This window comes from Dendropsophus ebraccatus, chromosome 6 (genome assembly GCF_027789765.1).
Source record: "Dendropsophus ebraccatus isolate aDenEbr1 chromosome 6, aDenEbr1.pat, whole genome shotgun sequence".
In the NCBI taxonomy this organism is placed as follows: Eukaryota; Metazoa; Chordata; class Amphibia; order Anura; family Hylidae; genus Dendropsophus; species Dendropsophus ebraccatus.
In genome coordinates, this window is record NC_091459.1 from 121,425,842 (window position 1) to 121,447,509 (window position 21,668).

Sequence of the window (21,668 nt, forward strand, 5' to 3'; positions counted from 1 at the left end):
CTCTGCCTTCACACAGTGTAAAGAATACAAAGTACAGATTGTACGGGCTTCAGAAAACATTGTCACACTGACAGTATACAGACGACGTGGCTAACCCTGGAGGCGGCTGCAGTTACCTGAGGGGCAGCCAGGGACCCCGGCTGTCTGTTCTTCTCATCCCGCTGAGGGAGCAGAGATTTAAGGAGTTTGGGCATCTGAGGCACAAAGGATTTGACAGGGTTTAAGTAGGATGATACCGACGTATCATGACCTGCCAAGATAAAGTGTACATGTCAGCAGATGTAATATATATACAGAAGACACCATTCAGACAGTTCTGGCCGCTGTGTATTCCACTGTAAATCCGAAACATACTATGGAGTGGAATAAACCTGGCAGAGGGATTAGGGCTCGGCTCTGATGCTTACCTGGGTCCTGAGAATGGTTGTGTCCCGATCCCGCAGGAGAGGCTGAACGGGGGGAGGTGCGGTTGGAGAGGGTTGAGGATTGGGATACGTCTTGCTGGCTCTCCCATCGACCCTATGGCAATAACAGATAGTAAAGTGTAAACGATGAGATGAGTGTGCGGGTTACATATACATCATCAGACTCATAAAGGCAGCACAAGTCTCATATTAGACGAGATGCCATAAACCAGATACTCCACATGGTGACAATGATCCGGAGACAGATGGTTCATTTGCCAAACTTACTATGTACAGCAAAATAATAGACAAGAGGATATGCTAAGCATCACTGTTTGGAGCTACGTGGTACATGGGGCAATATGGTTTGATCACATTATATACCAACATCCTGGCGTTGGTTTTTAAATATAGCGGAGAGGCATTAGTGTCAGCCATAGGTGTAAGGTGCAGCGCTCCTTTCTCTCCTTGTCCGTATTTTACGGTTTGAAACTAGCCTTACCTTTATGCCATTGTGGCTATAAGCCTCAGAACATGACTGGGGATTCCATAGGCCAAGCCAAGAAGTAGAAACAATGGTCTAATGGGGAAACTACCTCCAAACGATGGTGCATAAGAGCTGCTTTCTATATCCTTCTTCCCAGAGCAGCATGAATGGCCTACAAGCCTTTATGCTGTGTCCTTAAAGAGTGACTGTCCTTTTTTTATTTTTTTTTGCAGAAATCAATAGATCAACAGGCGATTTTAGGAAACTTCTTAATTGTTTTTTTTAGGCAAATATGCCATTATCTGCATTCAAGAAGCCTTTCCCCAGCCCCACCCCCCCTCCTCTCTCTTATTCACTGCTCATTATCAGGAAATCTCGGCTCTTTTACATCAGTCGGGCCTGTGTAATCTATGGAGGGGCGGGGGAGGGAGATTAGTCGGCAGCAGAGAGAAGAGAACAAAGGATTACACAGTGGGAGCTGTGTGAAAGCCGGTATTCAGAGGTCTGAGAGGTCAGTGCTGACTTCAGAGGAGATAGCCCGGTGATGTGGCTATAAATTAACTCTTTGTTGCCCTGTTTTGGGGCCTAATTTCCCTCAACCCCTCCCCATAGAGAACTATGAAGACAGGGGAGAGCTTCAAACTGCTTTTTCATCGTAAAAATGCATTTTTGGCTAATAAACCCAATTATAAAGTTTCTTAAAATTGCCTGTACTATTGATTTCTGCAAAAAAAAATTTAAACAGTGACACTTTAAGGAGAATCATCATCCATTATGTCCTTCAAAATAGTTAAAGCTCATAAGATTCAGAATCCTGTTAATGTCTGAAAGGATAACACAGACCTACCCATAAAACTCAATATGGGTCATAAGATCCTGGCTGCTTTATCCTATGGATGGATCTTCACCATGTGTGGACATACTGGGGGTATCTAGTTATTGTAGACATGAGCCTCCCCTACTGGGAAACTCGACTGATATCGGGAGAACGTCCATTCCTCTATGACTTGTTCTTAGATTTAGATCACCATCAATTACATGGACTATGAATAGCTATTACCAGGGTAACTATACCTTTCCAAACATTTTATATTGCTCCACGGAGCAATGCCCACTGCATTCCATAAATAAATTATATTTCTACTGTTAGTTCAAACCTACCTAACCCGTAACCTACTAGTGATTTTTCTTTCTGGTTACATCTATTTTTTTTCAGATGTAAAAATTTCCCTATTTTTTTTTATCAATGCAGCATCTAAGCATTTGTGTGTCTCCATGGTTACAGACTACAAGCCTATGTAGTCTGACCCTGCAGCAATACATCATGAAGCCATATTTCTTTCATCTGTTAAGGGGCTTCCAGACAAAAATAATTAAAGGCCTACTGTCTCGATGGTCCATTAAAAGAGTATTCCCAAGAAATAATACATTTTTTTAATTTTTTTACTTTTTTTTCATAAAGTTGCATAACTTTATAATATAGCGTCATTTTGTTTACATTTATACATTAACTGGCAAATATATGCCAGAAAGACGGCTTAATGTCCATGTTAGATTGGGCCTGTTGTCACATGTTAGGAGGAGCAGTATGTGCTTCGGAGCTGTTCATCCAACTCTCACTGAAGAATTTATTAGTCACCTGCTCAACCACATTTACCTGCTCCCTGCCCACCAGGTCTCTGGATCCTGAATAAGCTACTCCCTCGGCCACAATTCTGGGTAGAAAAGTGACCACCCACCCAGACCTCTTAGGGTTTCTAGTGATTGCAATGGAAGAAGTCCGGCAGAGACATCATAACTATGAGTTTTGAAACTTTAATGAAACTTTAAGACAAAAAAAACCTATAAATTTACTTTTAGTAACGATTAGAGGAGGCACATAAAGATGGGGCAGAGAGGCAGCACAAGAGTCCCTGTGCAAGAAATTATGAGCCGCTGGGTCTTCAATAGCTTACCGTAAAGCATCTGCTTAAATATAACAACCCAGCAGCAGCAGTGAGCTACAAAGTTCATGCGCTCAGGCCCTGACTCTAAAGATGCTTTTAGGGTGGCGGTGGGCCCCCTCACATCATGGGCCCCTGTGCAGCTGCACATATGGTGTGTCGGCCCCTGGCAGAGAATGTTTTATCTATCCCCGATCACCTTGGGGAGAGGCAGCGACTCCCGTGGCTTCCTGCACACATCACCTGCGTCAAACAATCCTAATCGCTCCCAAAGACGATACAAATTGCCAGTTTACAATGGAGAAAATGTGCGTCTGACTGCAGCCGGCTCCCCCTTCCCCCACCACCTCTTGTTAAAGGACAGGACGGTTTACTGTCATAATAAAATTTATGCAGTAAATTCCATTTAGAAAAACACCCTTGGGATGAGAAATCCTCGTTCTTGTGAGCAGAATGTTCCTGCAAGTAAAGTCTTACAAAAGGTCTGAGAGGAGAAATGCTGGTAATGAGAGAGATGAGGGGGGGAGGGGGAAAACGCAACAAAGTATCGAGACGTGGAACATCAATCGTAACAAGACAGACATTGTAACAAGGAGGGAACGGTATGGCGCATCGTGTCATTACCTCCGGCGTCCTGTTGCGCCATTGCTGGAGGTTATTACTTATTATTTATTGTGGGAGATACAGAGTGCAGAAAGTTTCTAAAAATTCAAGGGGAAAAAAATGGCCGATGTATCCTTGGGTTATATGGCCTAAGGCTAACCTATGTTATATGAGAGCGGGCATATCTATGGACAGATACACCGTAGGAGCGGGCAGATCTATAGACAGATACACCATAGGAGCGGGCAGATCTATGGACAGATACACCGTAGGAGCGGGCAGATCTATAGACAAATACACCGTAGGAGCGGGCACGTCTATGGACAGATACACCGCAGGAGCAGGCACATCTATGGACAGATACACTGCAGAAGCAGGCACATCTATGGACATATGGGCACAAATTTGTTCAGATACACCCAGCAGAAGTGGGCGCATGTATGAACAGATATAACAGAATGAGATCAAAATCTCAGTAGGTCTGAGTTGGAACAACATGCCACATTACTTTTATGGACAAGGGAGAGAGAAAAAAGCCAGGCAGCAGCGCCTCGTGTGATACCGTACAAACAAGTCAGTTAAAAATGCAAGGTGCTAATGGGGTGCTCACCTTCAAGCCCCTTGGGCTTTATGCATATCACCCAAATGGGTACCAGGTCTTCAGAAGATGCCAGGATATGGTGCTTCGGTGGAGAGTGCAGGGCTGCAGGCCAACTAGGATAGCCCAAACGGGATGCTCCCAAGTGGGGGCCCGTGGGAATAAGGCTAGTCTAGGTACAAAAATGGTGCATGGCTAATCCATAAATGTTAGCGCTGCCCAAAAGACTCCAAAAAGAGGCTGAATAAAGTAAAAATATTTATTAAAAGTGCACAATATTTACGCGTTTCGAGTAACAGAGGTCCTCTTCATCAGAATAGCAGTGCAGTGCTATTCTGATGAAGAGGACCTCTGTTCCTCGAACCGCGTAAATATTGTGCACTTTTAATAAATATTTTTACTTTATTCAGCCTCTCTTTGGAGTCTTTTGGGCAGCGCTAACATTTATGGATTAGCCATGCACCATTTTTGTACCTAGACTAACATTACTTTTATGGTACCAATATACATCACCTCTGACTCCGATTGTCATACGGGCACGCTTAAGACTACTCTACATAGGTCACATAGATGATGCCATGGTTGGATTCCGACCTACAGCCTCCTAGGAGCTCTTCAAGAGCAGCAACATTTCATCACATTTAAGTGTTCCTTTTAGGCATTGTGCCTTCTAAGTTGAGGTGGAGATTGTATGGAGAGGTGGACGAACATGTGCAGTGTCACTCCAACTAAGATAGTTGAGCACTGTCAAAATCATTAAAAAATTCTTGATGTGTCATCAAACCCGCTGGGGAAGACACAAAACTGGGAAAATGCATTTGAAAGTTTGACAACATGTCAGGAGTTAAAAGAGGTATACGCATCAGGGATGCACAGGATATGCCATGAGCGCTACCAAGATGCAGGTCAAACTATCTACAAATCAAGAAATCCCTGGCCCCCTCCCCCGGTTCTGCTTATCTGGCTATTCTAGTGTTGATTAACAGGGTGCTATACTTCAGGTGTTTATTTGATGCATTACTATATTGTCTGGCTTAGAAGAAACAGGACCCAGACTGCTAACTGTCTAATAACCAACTACACAGGTTAGAGAGGACCTTACTTTTAAGGTCTAGTTCAACCCATTGCATTCTAATAGGTGGATGGGACCTGACTGTTTTTTGTATAGAAGTGCAAAAACAAATGCTTTCTGAATTCTGAATAGTTTTAACTCAGATTTGCTTTGATTAAGATTTGCAATAAGAAAACAGATACAGCGCCACCTTGTGGCCAAAGGAGGAACAACAGATTATACATTGTTGCCATTTTGTAGCAATTTAAATTCATAAAGGTTCAGTGGCATCACGTCATGAAGTGGTCTACGATGTGTGGTTTTATAGGCGTTGTGAAGCTACATCTCCCAGCATGCCCTGACAACCCTCTGAGCATTGTGAACCAACAACTCCCATCATGCCCTGAAAGCCTAAAGGCTATCAAGACATGCTGGGATTTGTTGTTTCACACCAGGTTTGTGACGCCTGAGATAGAAAGACACAAAATACTAAATCGTTCTCCCTGGGTACACTCTGCGGCGCTGATATGTCTTGCACTAGACCGGTTCACGGCAGATCCCGGTGATTGACTATCTGTCGTCTCGGTGAAGTGATAAATTATTTTATCAGAGAAAAATTTCTCCTTTCCTGTAATGGTATCAATAATAAACCCTGAGATGTGAGATTGGAAAGTTCTGCAGAACATCTTCAATATTCATGTCAAAACGCAAAGTCTCAGGACAGCAGAGCGAAGATATTAATGCGGAACACAATGTAACAAATACACACAAAGGGAGCGGGGGAGGATACAGGGGCCAGCGTGGACTTACTCTGTTACCCGCCAGGTTGTGCTGCGCTCCCAGCTCCCCACGACTCCCCGATAACTGCAGGAGAAAGAGGAGAAGAATGTAAAGCTTCACCTATTACCATCAGGTCATATTTAGGGACAACATTCTGTGTGGAGTACCTGTAATACATCTCCACATTGATCTGAGCTTTCAGAGATACAGAGCTCCAAATCCACTGCATGTACAGAGCTGCATGATAAACGGCTGACTGACTGGTCACCACTAGGGGGAGCTTAGAAACTTACTGCATACAGTCTTAGGCCTTATTCTCATGCTCCTTAATACAAAGAAGATGTCGAACGTGAATCTGTGCAGTGGACTCGCAGCCTTTCCGGCATCATGTATCAGTATGATGCCGGGAGAGCTGTAAGTGTTTAAGTCTTTACGGGACTTTACTGATACAGCTGCACGGCTATTATACATGATGCTGGGAGGGCTGGGCGTCCACTGCTCAGCTTCATGCCCAGTCACATCCATGGGTTACAGAGCATGAGAATAAGGGCCCTATTCCACCGGACGATTATCGTTTGCATAATCGTTAACAATTAAACCTCAAACAATTAACAATTAAATCTCAAACAACCGCTATTGCGAAAGACCTGAAAACGTTCACTCATTTCCATGGAACGATAATCGTTACTTATGATCGTAATTGCGATCGTTTTTTCTTCGCTATTTAGTTCGTATGTATTGCGAACGACCGAACGATGTCTTATTCAATGCGAACGATTTGCGAACGAGCAACGATAAAAATAGGTTCAGGTCTTATAAAGCGATCAATGATTTCTCGTTCGGTCGTTAATCGTTAACTGCATTTCAACTGAACAATTATCGTTTAGATTCGAACGATTTAACGATAATCTGAACGATAATCGTCCGGTGGAATAGGGCCCTAAGGCCTTAATACTAATCTTAGTTAGGCCCCCTTCACATGTCCGTGGCCATTTTTTATGGTTGGGAAATACTACTGATCCGGAAGCCTTTCAGGAAACCATCACGGTCTCCTAGCTGTAAAAATGGAGGAGTAAGAAAATAAATAAATAAATGTAAAAATAATAGTCACCTGCTACAGTGGTGTCCTCCTTTAGCATCTCCCTTGGTCTTCTGGTGCGCTGTAATGCTGGGGGGAGGTAGTGGCCTCTTGTGGCTGGAGGTATAATACTGCCTCAAGAGTGATTGACAGGGTCAGGAGCCAATGGCTCCCTGCCCGCTTAATCACAGCACCACATTTAACTGTATGTTTTCCTGATTAGGAGCGCATACAGTTAAAAGGCCAGTGTTAGCACCCGGAGGCACTTGCCCAGGTACTAACACTTTCCCGGGCTACCATGGTTTGCTGTTTGGAATTTGGATTCCCCCATAGGGATTAACAGGGCAATCGAGTCGGATATATCCTATTTTTGTCAGGAATTCCAATATTTTCAGGAGCTATTTTCTGGCACGAACACCTTTCAGGAAAAGTCATAAAAGGCTATCCGTGTCCAAAAGGCCCTTATGCGTCTGGAATTTTACGTGGATTTCCTGATAAGAAATCAGAGTCAATTTCACTAATATGTGAAGGGGGCCTTAGGATTGGCCTAGCGGGACATTCAGCCGGGAACCCCCGGAAGCAAGCCGGATTCTAAAGCAGTACAGTTAATAGGGCGGTCTCCTTACATACTCACAGCGGGATGTCAATCCGGCTGTGAGTATATCTTCTCATTGAGAATGACAGGCCTTAGATCTGCAGTGGATTTCGCTGCGAAGCCGGCGTGTGTGTTTGTAGCCTTAGATAGGCAAATTGGAAAAAAATTGGGGCTGTTTGTCATTAGTGCACACAATTACCTCCTGTTACTAGAGACAGAAATTCCCTGACAACAGGCAGCAGATTGCAAAGAAGGGAAAACCCCTAGTGGTCAAGACTACACAGCTGTTTTTCTGTGGTAAGGAGGCTTTTTATTTTTGGTAAATGTGATTTATAAATATGTTACAGATCACATGAAGGAAAGTTGTTTAAACCAACAAAAGTCCCCCTTCAATTCTACATTATGCATACTGCGATGACAAATATGCACATTTCTTATTATTTAAGTTAATCATTTGTTTTAATTTACTTTCTTTTTGAGTCCCAATTTGTAACCTTCGCTTTGGCTGTCCAGGCATGATGGGAAATGCAATTTTGCAACAGCTGGAGGGCCAAAGGTTCCCTATCTCTGGTGTAGACACTACACTTGGACTCAGCACAGAAATAACTTACATCCCTTATATTGGTATAAATACGGTGATATACACTTACCCTGTGGACATTGGGGGAACTCAGACTTTTCCTACTCAGCTTTCCTTTTCCCGATAGCTGCTCCTTTACTGCCACCTCCTGTATTGGGGAAGAAAGAGAAATTCAATTTTTTTCCTTCAACTGACAGAAATTCAAAAAACAAAACAAAAAGTAGTTTAATAAAGAATTTTCAAATTTTTGAAAAATATAAATTACAAATAAATGAGATAAATCAGTAGACATGCACTTAAAGGAAATCATTATACTATGTGCATATGAAGGATAGAAATGCAATTTACTATTTGTATACTGTATTATACTTCAGATTTTAGGGACAAGTCATATAATTCATTTACAGTGTATTTCTATTCATTCTTATAAGATTAGGTGGAGGTAAGGGTTCTGGGATCTTGGAGCAGTGCCAGGATGGGAAATGCTATTTCCTGACTAAAATGAGGAAATCGCCTTTATGTGGCTGTAAAATGGAATTGGATCACTAATAGTAGAAACTAAGTATAATTTATTACATAGTGTAAAACCATAGTGCCAACGTGTGGCGCTACAGAACCTCATACATCTACCGTACAGGAGTGTGGAGGGGAAGAAAACCAGAGGATGCGGGAAACCATAGGGTTATCATCATGTGAAATTACTATCTGTAATAGCTCAGTCTATAGCAGAAAGGTAAGGCTGTAGTAAGACAGAAAGAAAGGCACTCCCTACTTGTCTCCTACATCTAAAAAAGCGGAAGGCACAGATAGTACTGTCTACCTGTCTTCTATACATATAAAAGCGCAAGGCACAGATAGTACTGGCTACCTGTCTCCCATACCTATAAATGCGGAAGGCACAGATAGTACTGGCTACCTGTCTCCCATACCTATAAATGCGGAAGGCACAGATAGTACTGGCTACCTGTCTCCCATACCTATAAATGCGGAAGGCACAGATAGTACTGCCTACCTGTCTCCCATACCTATAAATGCGGAATGTAACAATTCCTCCGCTCCACTCTGGGTAAACGATAGGTGCAGGTCTACGTAAATGGGTATAAAATCTTTAATGTCATAAAAACGCAACGCGTTTCGAAGTCGGGCTGACTTCTTTCTCAAGTGAGACACTTGAGAAAGAAGTCAGCCCGACTTAGAAACGCGTTGTGTTTTTATGACATTAAAGATTTTATACCCATTTACGTGGACCTGCACCTATCGTTTACCCAGAGTGGAGCGGAGGAATTGTTACATTTTAGTACCTATTTTTGGTTGCTGGGAGTGGCTGCGGTCCAACATATGCCAATACCGAGCGTTGTGCCTTGCATTTGCACAACACTATCAGGTGAGAGTCCTCTGTTTATTCTGAAGGATCTCACCCTTTACCTTGGATACTACAGTATGGAGCGCTGTTCACATTTGTTCTTTCTATAAATGCGGAAGGCATAGATAGTAATGCCTACCTGTCTCTTCCTGCAAATGATGTAGGAAAGTACTGCCTCCCTGTCTCTCCTTGTAAATGATGGAAGTACAGATAATACTGCCTCCAAGCTTATTCCTGTAAATGATGTAGGTACAGATAGTACTGTTTCACCAGTAAATGATGTAGGTACAGACGTACTTCCTCCCTGTTTTCCCTGTAAATGATGTAGGTACAGATAGTACTGCCTCCGTGTCTCTCCATTTAAATAATGGAGGTACAGATAGTACTGCCTCCCAGCTTCTTCCTGTAAAAGATGTAGTGTTTCCCCTTGTAAATGATGTAGGCCCAGATAGTACTGCCTCCATGTCTCTCCATGTAAATCATGTAGGCACAGATAGTACTGTTTTCCTCCTGTAAATGATATAGGTACAGATAGTTCTGCCTTTCTGTCTCTCCCTGTAGATTATAGAGGTACAGATAGTACTGCCTCCGTTTCTCCCTGTAAATTATATAAGTACAGAAAGTACTGCCTCCCTGTCTCTTTCTATAAATGATGTAAAGGCAGATAGTCACTCCCTGTATCTTCTTGTAATTGATGCATGTACAATGTAGCTCAGAAGCAAAGGTGACAATAATCCTTTACAAGTAAGCAAATACAAATTCTTTATTTTTTTTCATAGAAAATACTCCATTTGACACGTCCACAAAAAGACTACAGTGTAACCACAAAAATATTTCCATGCATTGGTCATGCTCAGCTGACACACTACCTTTATACCCCATTACATTGTGACGTTTAGAATTTTTTACAATGGGGGTTTATGAATTCTGTAAATAAACAGTATCTATAGACAGTATCTATTCCACTTCTTAGTATCAAATGGTGTGACCGCATCCATAAGCTACTCCCTAAACAGGCTCATGTTATGGTTATGTCATCTGTTCTCCATAGTCCACACTACATAGTCTTCTCCTCCTCCTATGACATCACTACTTGGGGGTTGCTTATTCCTTTTTAAGGTTGACTGTTTATTCTTCAACTGTTTGCCAAAAACAAGTCCACTTTTTCACACCAATAGGCATCATATTCTTTTGGGCCGTGAAGAGGACTACTGCTCTGTGGCAGCATACGTAGACTTCCTCTGGGTATCTTTACATCATCCCAACTCTCTTGCAACACCGGCGGGGCCGAAGCTCTCCTGCTCCAGTCTTGTTTTGCAGGTGGCAAGTAGGTGCGCTGTCTGCTACTACGTCTCTCTTTAGTATAATACTGAGTCTTGTCGTCCAAGGACTGGCACTTGTCTTCACTCGAGCGGCATGGATTTCGAGATCCTCTGCCGATGGGGCAGAAAGCCTGCATGACAAGGGGAGGGGAGTGAAAGACGTTAACGTCTCCTGGGCTCATACTTCAGGGAGTAAAAAAAAATTCTTCAAGAGCAGTATGCCTCCACTACACAACATGAGGTGCTGGCTTGTCTTGGGAATAGATGTGTGTTGGATGTGTTATCACGTCTCAAGTATGGCAGCTCGGTCCAGGAGTGTTCTTCAGATATTGATGTTCGTTTATATCCAATTTAGTGTACATTTCTTCAGTGTCCAATATTTTTAAGGTGTCTAAGGGTTCTCACAGGTTCTGTCTGATAGAATTATGGAAAAATACTACAGAGAATTTTGATCCCATTCAGAGTTTCACATGTTAGATCACCAGCTCCTCCTCAATATGCTTCCTCTTGGTTTTCTTCCTACCTCTCTAACCGCTCGTTCAGCGTATCCTTTGTCAGCTCTACTTCTCCTCCTCTTTCCCGGTCTGGGTTCCTCAGGAGTCCAAGGCCCTCTACTCTTTTCTCTCTACACAGCCCCTATATGTCAAACCATCACATTTTGGCAGACCTCTAGACTAACTATACTCCCCTTGTTTGAAGAACTAGGCCTTATTCCCACATTACCTAAGTTATGGACAAAACTAGGGCCCATTGATGTTCATTGGACTGTTCAAATTGCCTGTAGTTTTATAGATACGTAATCTGTGTCACAAAAATTACTGGCAAGCCCTAGTACGGACCATAATCACTGCAAGGATTCTGCCAAAGAAGTCTATTGGAGTGTCTGTAATTTGTGGACGTTACTAAAGTAAACACCTGTAATGTCTGCAAAAATTACATATCTATCATTTTGACCATTCCCACCCTTTTACAGTTCGTACCGTTCCCAAAAACACGGACTGTTAATGCACTAAGCACTAATTTCTTATGGATCGCAGGCGATTGTGGTCATAATATACAGTCCTGGAAAACTACTGACATATGAATGAAGCCTTAGCAATTCTGTAATGTCTGATTGTTTATGAATTCTCAGAATCTAAGTAGTGTTGAGGAGAGGCAGAATAAGTCGGCACTATTAAAATATATTTTATTAGTAGTTTTAGTAGTTGTATTATCCATACCTTGATGCTGAGGACCATTTAGGTATATAACAATGTAACATCCACCCTGTATTACCTATACCCTGTTTCCAACAGCAAAATGGTCTTATACAGAATTCTGAGACCCCAGGCCTAGTGATGCCAGTGACAGCCCTGGATTATTTCAGGCTGTATCGCTTACACAACTGGTGAAATCTCCACATAAGCAATGCAAACCGTTGTCCCAATTCAAGCAACCTCAGCAGTGATCCAATAGAAGGGTTTCCTGCATCCAGTTACACAGTATGTATAATAAGATCCCTGATACAGAGGAAGCAGAATACACACCTGACGCAGCCGGTCCAAGGTGAGGATGTTCTCTACGGCCAAAACGCTGCGTAGATACTTCTCTATGTAAGCTGTGGAGTTGTCATAGTCCACGTCTGCAGCCATTCTTGCCAGGGCTTCCCGGTCCTCTGCTCCTTGAGAGTCCTGCAGGTATAGAGCTTATAGTCATTATAACTGTATATAGAAAATTGCCTTTTACAACACTTTTTTTTTTTACTATGATACTAAGACCCAATTTACACTGTGTTTCTGGGCTTCCATTGGGCTATGTATCAGAAAACGTTAAAAAAAGAGAAGCTGAGAAACAGTCCAATGTGTAGCCCATAGGCTCATAGATTTCAATAGGCTGTATGTATGTATGTAGGCTGTTTGTATGTAGGCTGTATATGTATATATATATATATATATATATATATATATATATATATATGTATGTATGTGTATATATGTATGTATGCATATAACTTGTACAGTTTTTTAAAAAATCTACTTATTTGCACGCTATAATGTAATAATTGGGATCATCTGTTCAGGATCCTTCTGTCTTGTCCAGAGGAGAGAGAGTTTATATAGATCTGGCTCTGGATGACCTGTCTAGTCCTTTATTACACAAACAACCCATTGGCATGAATGGACACTGTGCAATGCTTCTTTTTCCCTTTGGTGGCGCTGTACGGACATCAAAAACTTACTGCCAGCAGCTCATGGAAGCGTGTGTTTGTGTTCCCAGGAACTCCCCCTCCCATCTCCCTGCTATACTCTCTATAGACCTGCAGGACGCAGTTTTTGTCTAATAAGATATATTACAAAGTTTTTTATATTTACCTGTACTATTCATCTCTACCAGGGATGGAAGCTACTGCAAAACTACAATTCCCAAAATCTTTGAACAGATAAAGCATTGGCTTTCGCTGACCAAGCATGAATATACTTTAAATACATCTTATCAGACAAAACTGCTTTCTTGTCCCATTATTCAGCACCAGTATTTAAGCACCAAACTATGAGGTGACAGCACTTGAATACAGCAATTCAGAGACCTTATGATCAAAAAATGTTCGGCCTACCTGTGGTCTGAGATTATGACCATCTTGGTTCGTCATATGAGTATTTACTTATTGCAGCCGTCATACAAGGCTAACAATCCGCACAACTAAATGGGGTATGTCTTTAGTAAATATGATGCATCTTACGGCTCCCCCTTGATACTAGAAAAAAATGTTGATGTGGGCGTGTAAAGTGTGCAAAAGACATTACATATCTAATATGGTAATCCAAAAAGCGACAGATACTGCATAAAAAAAGCAATGAAGATGTGTGATCCATAGTGAGATGACATATTCCTCCAGCGTGGAGAACCGCAGGACGGTATTGATCGGCTCAATCAATGTAAATCTGTATTCTGTACTATAACTAGGAGGCAGTGATCATCAAAGAGGCTTTGTTGGTGAAATGACAGCGTAACCTTTACAAAGTAACATTGTCTAAAAGCACAGGGGAGAAGGACTGACGGCGCGGCCTCCAACAGTAATGAAGACACAAGGGGGGGTGACTGCTGTCATAGGACCCTCCGGAGACCTCCACCAAACCAGAATGAGAAATTCTAATTAGTCTGGGTTTACATATATCTGGCGGTCCGGCGTGTGACAACTGATGCAACAATTGACGGCAGAAACGCATCACTTGTCAGTTGTCCTATTCTTTTTTTTTTTTTTTTACATTAAACATCAAGGCCATACATCAGAAAGGAGCAAGCAGTGTTCTGGCGTACAGTGTTTCTGGCGGCACTATTAACAAGCTAGGTGCTTTAAAGGGTTTGTCCAGCGAAAATCTTTTTCTTTCAAATCAACTGATATCAGAAAGTTAAATAGATTTGTAATTTACTTCTAATAAAAAATCTCAGGTCCTCCCATACTTATCAGCTACTATATGTCATGCAGGAAGTGTTTTTTTATTTTTTTTTTATTTTCAGTCTGACACAGTGCTCCCTGCTGACATCTCTGGGCGATGGTTTTCTATAAATCCCCATAGAAAACCTCTCCTGCTCTGGACAGTTCCTGTCTTGGCCAGAGAGGTCAGCAGAGAGCACTGTGTCTGACTGAAAATAAAACATTTCCTGCAGAACATATTTTGGAAATCTTCACATTTTCTTTATAGAATTATGTGGAATCAGATTTAATTGACTACCAAGCGCAAAACAGCATATACAAAATCAATCAGGCTTTAGTACATAGCGACCTGCAAGTCGCCTGGCGTCACAAAATTTTTAAAATTAGAAAGAACAAGAAAAAGCACAGTGCAATGTCAAAATTTTCTTTATAAAATTAAATTACAAATCTATATATAACTTTCTGACACCAGTTGAAATGAAAGAAAAAGATTTTCACTGGACAACCCCTTTAAACTGTCCCACTGAAATCAATGGGATCAGTTCAAAGATCTGTTTCCCTCTGAGCCGTAGAGAAACGCCGCTGGATTGCCAGGTGAATGTAAACACAACCTTATTCTTATTAAGGACACCAAGATGAACTCCTGATATTTACCCAGAACTAAGATAAGAGAGATGACATTATAGAGAAATGGCTTTATCTCTCTAGTATGTCATAAACTGGAATATGATGATGTCATTAGTGACATCACTGGAACCCTTGTGCTGCCTCCCAGTGCCTTCCTGTAAGAGACACCGGGGCAGATAGTACTGCCTCCTTGTCTTTCCCTGTAAATGACATAGGTGAAGATACTACTGCCTTCTTGTATTTCCCTGTATACAACATCAGGACACAAAGCACTGCCTTCTTGTTTTTACCTTTTACTTATATAAAACCAGTTAGTATTTGCTCCCTGTACTTTCCAGTAAATGTAGGTAGACAGTGCTGCCTCCTTGTTATCCCCTATAAGTAATGTAGAGATAATCTGCACTGCCCTGCCTTCTCTTCCTGTAAACAGCACAGAAACAGATATTACTGCCGCCTTGTCTTGTTTTATAAATGCTGTAGGTACACAATGCTGCATTAAAAGTGGTACTCCGGTGAATTTATTATCTTTTCAGTGCTCTCTGCTGCCACCTCTGCCCATGCGAGGAACTGTCCAGAGCAGTAGCAAATCCCCATAGAAAACCTCTCCTGTTCTGGACAGTTCCTGACATGGACAGAGGTGGCAGCAGTGAGCAGTTTGTCAGACTAGAAAGAACACATCACTTCCTTCAGGATATAAAGCAGCTGATAAGTACTGGAAGACTTAAGGTTTTTAAACAGAAGTAAATTACAAATCTGTATAACTTTCTGATACCAGTTGATTTCTAAGAAAGCACTGAGAAAAAAAATGTCCTATTGTCCCTGGCTATAAATTCTGTAGTCAGCGACAGTACTGCCTCCCTGCCTCTCCCTGTACAATACAAAGATAGAGATAGTACTGTCTTCCTATTTCCCTGTAAATTAATTTAGGCAAAGACAGGACTTCCTTCACATTCCCTTGTAAATTATTTAAGTAGCGATAGTACTGCCTCCCGACCTCTCTGTTAATGATTTAAAGGGGTTACTCAGCATGAGAAAAACATGTCCGCTTTTGTCTCGAGCTTGGATGGGGTTTTGCTATTTAGTCCCATTGAAGTGAATAGAGCTTAAAGCGACTTTACCATCAGTACATTACTACGGTAATTTTCTTTTTTTTTTTTAACCTCTGCCCGGTTCCCGTGTATGGGAGAATCAATGAAGCCGCATCATAGAGGGGCGGGGGTTTCTCCCACTGGGGGGCGGGCTGGCCCACCTCCAATACTTCACCCCCAGCTGGTGCCCAAAAACAGAACGGCGCCATACACAGGAATTGGGCCGAAGTTAAAAAAAAAAAAAATGACTGCGACATTGGCTTCCCCACACCAGCGCCATTCTATTCATGTGAAAAGCGTAAAGCAAATGTACTGATGGTATATCCACTTTAATTGCATACCACACCTAAACTGTTGAAGTTTCTCAGGAAAAAAAACGGCCATGTTTTTCTAATGCTAGATAACCCCCCTTTAAGTACATAGTACTGTGTACCTGTCTCTCCTTGGAAAAAAAGATAGGTACAGAAGTAACGGTTTTGTCTCTAATAAACATGCAGGCACTGATAGCACCGTCTCCATCTGTCTGTAAATAATGTAGGCACAGATAGTGCCATTGTCCTGTAAGTTCTGGCAGACATAGTGCCGCCTTCCTGTTTTTGCATGCAAGTGATGTAGCCAAAGATTGTACCGCCTTTTTACCCCCTTCTGTAAATAAAGTATCCCTGCATGCTCCTATAAGTCAGGGGTAGGGAAGCTTGGTTCTCCAGCTGTCGCAAAACTACAACTCCCATCATGCCTGGACAGCCAAAGCTTTAGCTTTGGCTGTCCAGGTATGATGAGAGCTGTAGTTTTGCAACAGCTGGAGAGCCAAGATTCCCTAGCCCTGCTATAAGTGATGTAGGGCACAGATAGTACTGCATCCTCTTCCTATAAAATGATGACGGTACAGATAGCATTTCCTCCAGTCTTTACACCAAAATTTATTTTCAATCTAGCATGGAACAAATCCACCCTTCCTATGTATAGAGGGTTCTACACTCCAGACAATTGGATACAATACCTCAGGAATATTGGAGACTATTTCCACAGTAACGCCGCAGCTTGTGATGTTGCTCCTTGAGGACATTCTCCTTAGGAAACTCTGAGCAAATCCCTGGAAGAAACAAGAGAATATTAGAATGTTAGACAGCTCAAGAAAACTCACATGGGTGGTGGAAAGGTGTGACGAGAGTAAGCTATTGGGATAGAGGAGGAAATTGTAAGAGCATGTCCAGTATGGAGTCCAGGGGTTATTGGTCACCTGGCGGCTGTACACGTTAACACATATCCGCTTGCGTAGGACCAGCTGCATCTCTGCAGGATGACTGAGCTGAACTGTTACTCTGACAATGAGGAAAACCCGCTCATCTGCTGAGGATCCCTTACTGAGCTGGGGACAGTTGTGGACGGTACAATCCCACGAGGCCTCGGCCTTCACCTGTAACCAAGAACGACATATGCATTAGAGTTATCACATATTTAGCATTTATAATGTATGTACTCTGTGATCCCACCAACAGAATAGCGAGTGCAGCTCTGGGGTATAATACAGGATGTAAGTCGGGATCAGTACAGGATAAGAAATGTTATGTAGGTAACACAGTGACCCCACCAGCAGAATAGTGAGTGCAGCTCTGGAGTATAATACAGGATATAACTCAGGATCAGTAGAGGATAAGGTGTGTACACAACGGCTTGATCATGGGTTATATCTAGTATTCCAGTTCTACTTCATTGAGGGGCTAGAGCTGAACTTCAATACCACAAACAAACTGAGGATAGGTGTGGAATTGTTAACAGTAGATTGCAGCCATGTTTCATTAATCCAGCACAGCGCTTTAACGATAAATACGTACCTCGGTGTCATGGTGTTTGACAATCTGTAGATCAAAGAACTCATCTTCCTCTTCACTAGTCAGTGTGGCATCCCACCCGGCTGCTTCTGGTTCATCCAGATTATCCTGGGAGCTGAAATCATCCGCTGCAATAAATAATACATGGTTAGACCACAACCATCACCTTGTATCCCGTATAAATGAGGCCCTAATCTCACTTACCATTAAGGTCCAGGAAAATAACAGGAATGTGAGTTTCCATCCCAGACACTGGGGTCCTGAAACAAAGAAACAGTTTATATTAGAAGCAATGGTAATGAGAAGTCACAGTCATATAAGGCGTCACACAGCTTCTTAAGAGCCCTGAGTGGCAAGTCTGCCTGAGCAGTGATACAGGAGCATGGAACATATCATGACGTATTTAAGCATCTTAGGAAGCTGGATGGTCACCCCTAGGAAGCCGATATAATGATGTCGCCTTTTTAAAGTGTCACTGTTGTTTAATATATATATATATATATATATATATATATATATATATATATATACATACATACATATATATACATACATATATATATATATATATATATATTTTATCAAGGATTTGCAGCACATCCAAAATAGTGAACAAAATTGGTGGTTTATTTGTGAATCATATAGCAAAAATCAGCAACCTTTCTGTCTCCTCACGAGACCTTTCTCTCTCTCTCTCTCTCTAGTATCTATCTATCTATCTCTCTATTAATATATATATATATATATATATATATATATATATATATATATATATATATATATATATATATATATATTTATTTTATTTTTGCAATAATCAATAGTACAGGCGATTTTAAGAAACTTTGTAATTGGGTTTATTAGCCGAAAAATGCATTTTTATCACGAAAAAACAGTTTGAAACTCTCCCCCCCGTCTTTATGGTTCTCTTATGGAGAGGGGAGGGGTAGAGGGAAATGAGGCACCAAAACGGGACAACAAAGAGTTAATTTACAGCTACATCACCGGCTATCTCCTCTGAAGTCAGCACTGATCTCTCAGACCTCTGAATACCACTTTCACACAGGTCCCGCTGTGTAATCCTTTGTTCTCTGCTCTCTGCATAGATTACACAGGGCCCGACTGATGTAAGAGTCCAGATTTCCTGATAATGAGCAGTGAATAAAAGAGAAGAGGGGGGGGGGGGGGACCTGAGGAAAGTCTTTTTGAATGCAGATAATGGTATATTTGCCTAATAAACCCAATTACAAAGTTTCTTAAAATCGCCTGTGCTATTGATTTCTGCAAAAAAAATAAAATAAAAAAATAATACAACAGTGACACTTTAAGGAAACACCCTTTAAGTTAATCCTAAATTAGATTAATGAACACGTCACAAAAGGTTCTGTATTCCCCAATCTATCAGCGCCAGTACTGGTTACGCTCTCTGGGGTGCACCCTGCGGACCGCCGGGTGAGGAGACTCGAGTGCCGATTCACCATCTTTTCCACTCTGTAATTATTATGTCCTGCTAATTGATTCGGGATGTCAGCGCCGAACTGGTTTATTGCCACTAAATTGTGCGTAACATTACTCACCTCCTCCGTCCTTTCATGTATAATTAATGCCTAGGTTTCCGTGTGGGTTTTAATTTGCTGTCTCTTAATGCCTGGAAAATTACAGAGGGCCGATGGCTGACTGAAAGGAAGCAGGCGTTTAATACGGGAGACGCCGCGGTCAGGCAATGCCGTTTTATCACCGCTTCCTTTTAAGTGAGGAGCGAGCGGGATAATTAACACGGGGGTGCGATAAGTGCACGGATACTTAGCGGTGATTTACGGCACATACAAGGTCAGAATTATTTAGATGAAGAGCAAAATACTGCAGGACTGGAGATCTGTAACCGGGGGGGGGGGGGGGGGGGGGGGGGGGGGGGGGGGGGCAGGGATGGAAAATGGCGAGCCATGGAGTCCTGTGCTGACCAGCCAGACTAAGTTATAGCCAAGACCTCAGGGACACATCGAGGACTGCTCAGTTTATTTTTGGAGGTTTAGAATTTTCTTAATAATTTATTAGAAAAATCAATACAATTTTTCCGGTTAAAGGGATTGTCTGATTAGGACTTCCCCTTTGCGGAGTTACATTCTGTATTATAGTCCAGAGCTGCACTCACTATTCTGCTGGTGGGGTCACTGTGTACATACATTACATTACTTATCCTGTACTGATCCTGAGTCACAGTCTGTTTTATACTCCAGAGCTGCACTCACTATTCTGCTGATAAGGTCACTGTGTACCTACATTACATTACTGATCCTGAGTTACGTCCTGTATTATACCCCAGAGCTGCACTCACTATTCTGCTGGTGGGGTCACTGTGTGTACATACATTACATTACTTATCCTGTACTGATCCTGAGTTACATCCTGTATTATACTCCAGAGCTGCACTCACTATTCTGCTGGTAGAGTCACCATTCTATGCCGCCTTCCTGTACCTGGGGAGATGAATGCACTATGTAGAGTGTAGGGGTGAAAAGCGATGCTTACCAGTTAGCTGGCGCTCCGGGTATCCCGCTCCCTGCGGACGGCACGAGGACGGAGTTCCTTTCCTCAGTCAGAGTAAGTCTCATTTCCAGGAGCTGAGCCTCACGTTCTGCATCATCTTCAGTCTTATCTGTGGAATGGATAATCATACAGTCTATACATAGTCACATGACACTATTACATTCCTATATATGTCTATGGGGACCTAGAGGTAATGTGAGGGTACTGGTGTCATTGGCAGTGTTAGAGGAATTAGTGTAGGATACAGTTCCTTTAACGCCTTAAAGGGGCATTCTCATGTAACTTTCGCAGATGAGAATATCCCTTTAAGGACCAGCCGTATTCAGCCTTCATAGTCGGTTAGTAAAAAGTAGGTAAGAGTCACTGTGCACCTTGTCTGCTGACTAGCTTCTGTAGTTGTTGATCCAAGTATTCCTGTCGCTTGGTCAAAGCGTTCAGCCATTTCCTCTTCAGTCTGTCCAAATCCCGATCCTGGCAAAAGGGAAATCCCATGTCAGACACTTCACAGCTACAAATGTGGAGGTGGGGGTGTACAGGTGGGGATTCCCTACTATACAGGCCACACAGCTCTATATAACTGCAGATGGCTTTAATTTTCACCATCTCTGCTTGTTGTCAGTAAATCTTGTTTGCACTTAAAACACTGAAAATCCATACAGACTTAAAGGGGTTCTCTGGGAATAGAAGAACATAGTTGCTTTTTTCCAAAATCAGCACCACCTCAGTCCTCAGAGAACTGAGAACAAGAGTGGCGCTGTTTCTAGAAGAAAGCAAGTATGTCTTTCTTTCTAACACTGGATATCCTCTTTTAAACTTCGCACAGTGTTGTATCCAGTCTTGACAATCCTCTGTGTAACTACCAGCTTGGACTGATACACTGTAACAAACTTGAATTGAGATTTACAGAGGATCTAACAAGGATAGCTTCTAGAGCAGTCCTCTAACAATATGTTATCTTGAGTGAAAAAAATTGTAGGGGGCTGATCTGGAGTTTGAAATTATTTTAGCAATTTAGTATAGAGTCTGAATTACTACAGCGCTCTGGACGTATACCTTTTGACATGATTTTGATTGATGGTTTTGATTGGTCGCAGTCTGACTGGTCAAAGAACAAGCTGGGAGAGATCACACTGCTCGGATCAGTCAGGGACTAAACACTCAGACCCCCACCGATCATAACACAAACTGTACGAGAAGTCAAAAATTTGGGACAGTGTCTGTTGCTGTCTTATTATATGAGTTTAACGCTCTCATCAAAGATCTAAATAAGTCTAAAAGTCAGATCACAGTCTGTGATGTGATACAATTTAGGGCTCGGGTCTATGACTAGGCTTAAGTGTCTGATTTGGGGTCCA

At 42.1% G+C, this 21,668-nt stretch overlaps 1 protein-coding gene across 2 annotated transcripts in view; it reads right to left on the reverse strand.

The window, feature by feature from the left end:
* Positions 1-21,668, reverse strand: part of KIF13B (kinesin family member 13B) — a 171,986-nt gene that overhangs the window by 17,292 nt on the left and 133,026 nt on the right. Inside the window, exons 28-38 of one of the 2 annotated variants that reach the window (XM_069975804.1) lie at positions 20,685-20,784; positions 20,296-20,422; positions 17,971-18,026; positions 17,770-17,894; positions 17,175-17,351; positions 16,935-17,027; positions 12,331-12,474; positions 8,190-8,267; positions 5,897-5,950; positions 408-519; positions 117-250 (exon numbers count right to left, since the gene is read on the reverse strand). In XM_069975804.1, coding sequence (XP_069831905.1) covers positions 117-250; positions 408-519; positions 5,897-5,950; positions 8,190-8,267; positions 12,331-12,474; positions 16,935-17,027; positions 17,175-17,351; positions 17,770-17,894; positions 17,971-18,026; positions 20,296-20,422; positions 20,685-20,784 — 1,200 coding nt within the window. Of the gene's footprint in view, positions 1-116; positions 251-407; positions 520-5,896; positions 5,951-8,189; positions 8,268-10,273; positions 10,936-12,330; positions 12,475-16,934; positions 17,028-17,174; positions 17,352-17,769; positions 17,895-17,970; positions 18,027-20,295; positions 20,423-20,684; positions 20,785-21,668 lie in introns of those variants that run through there. The other variant, XM_069975806.1, reaches the window with a different exon arrangement.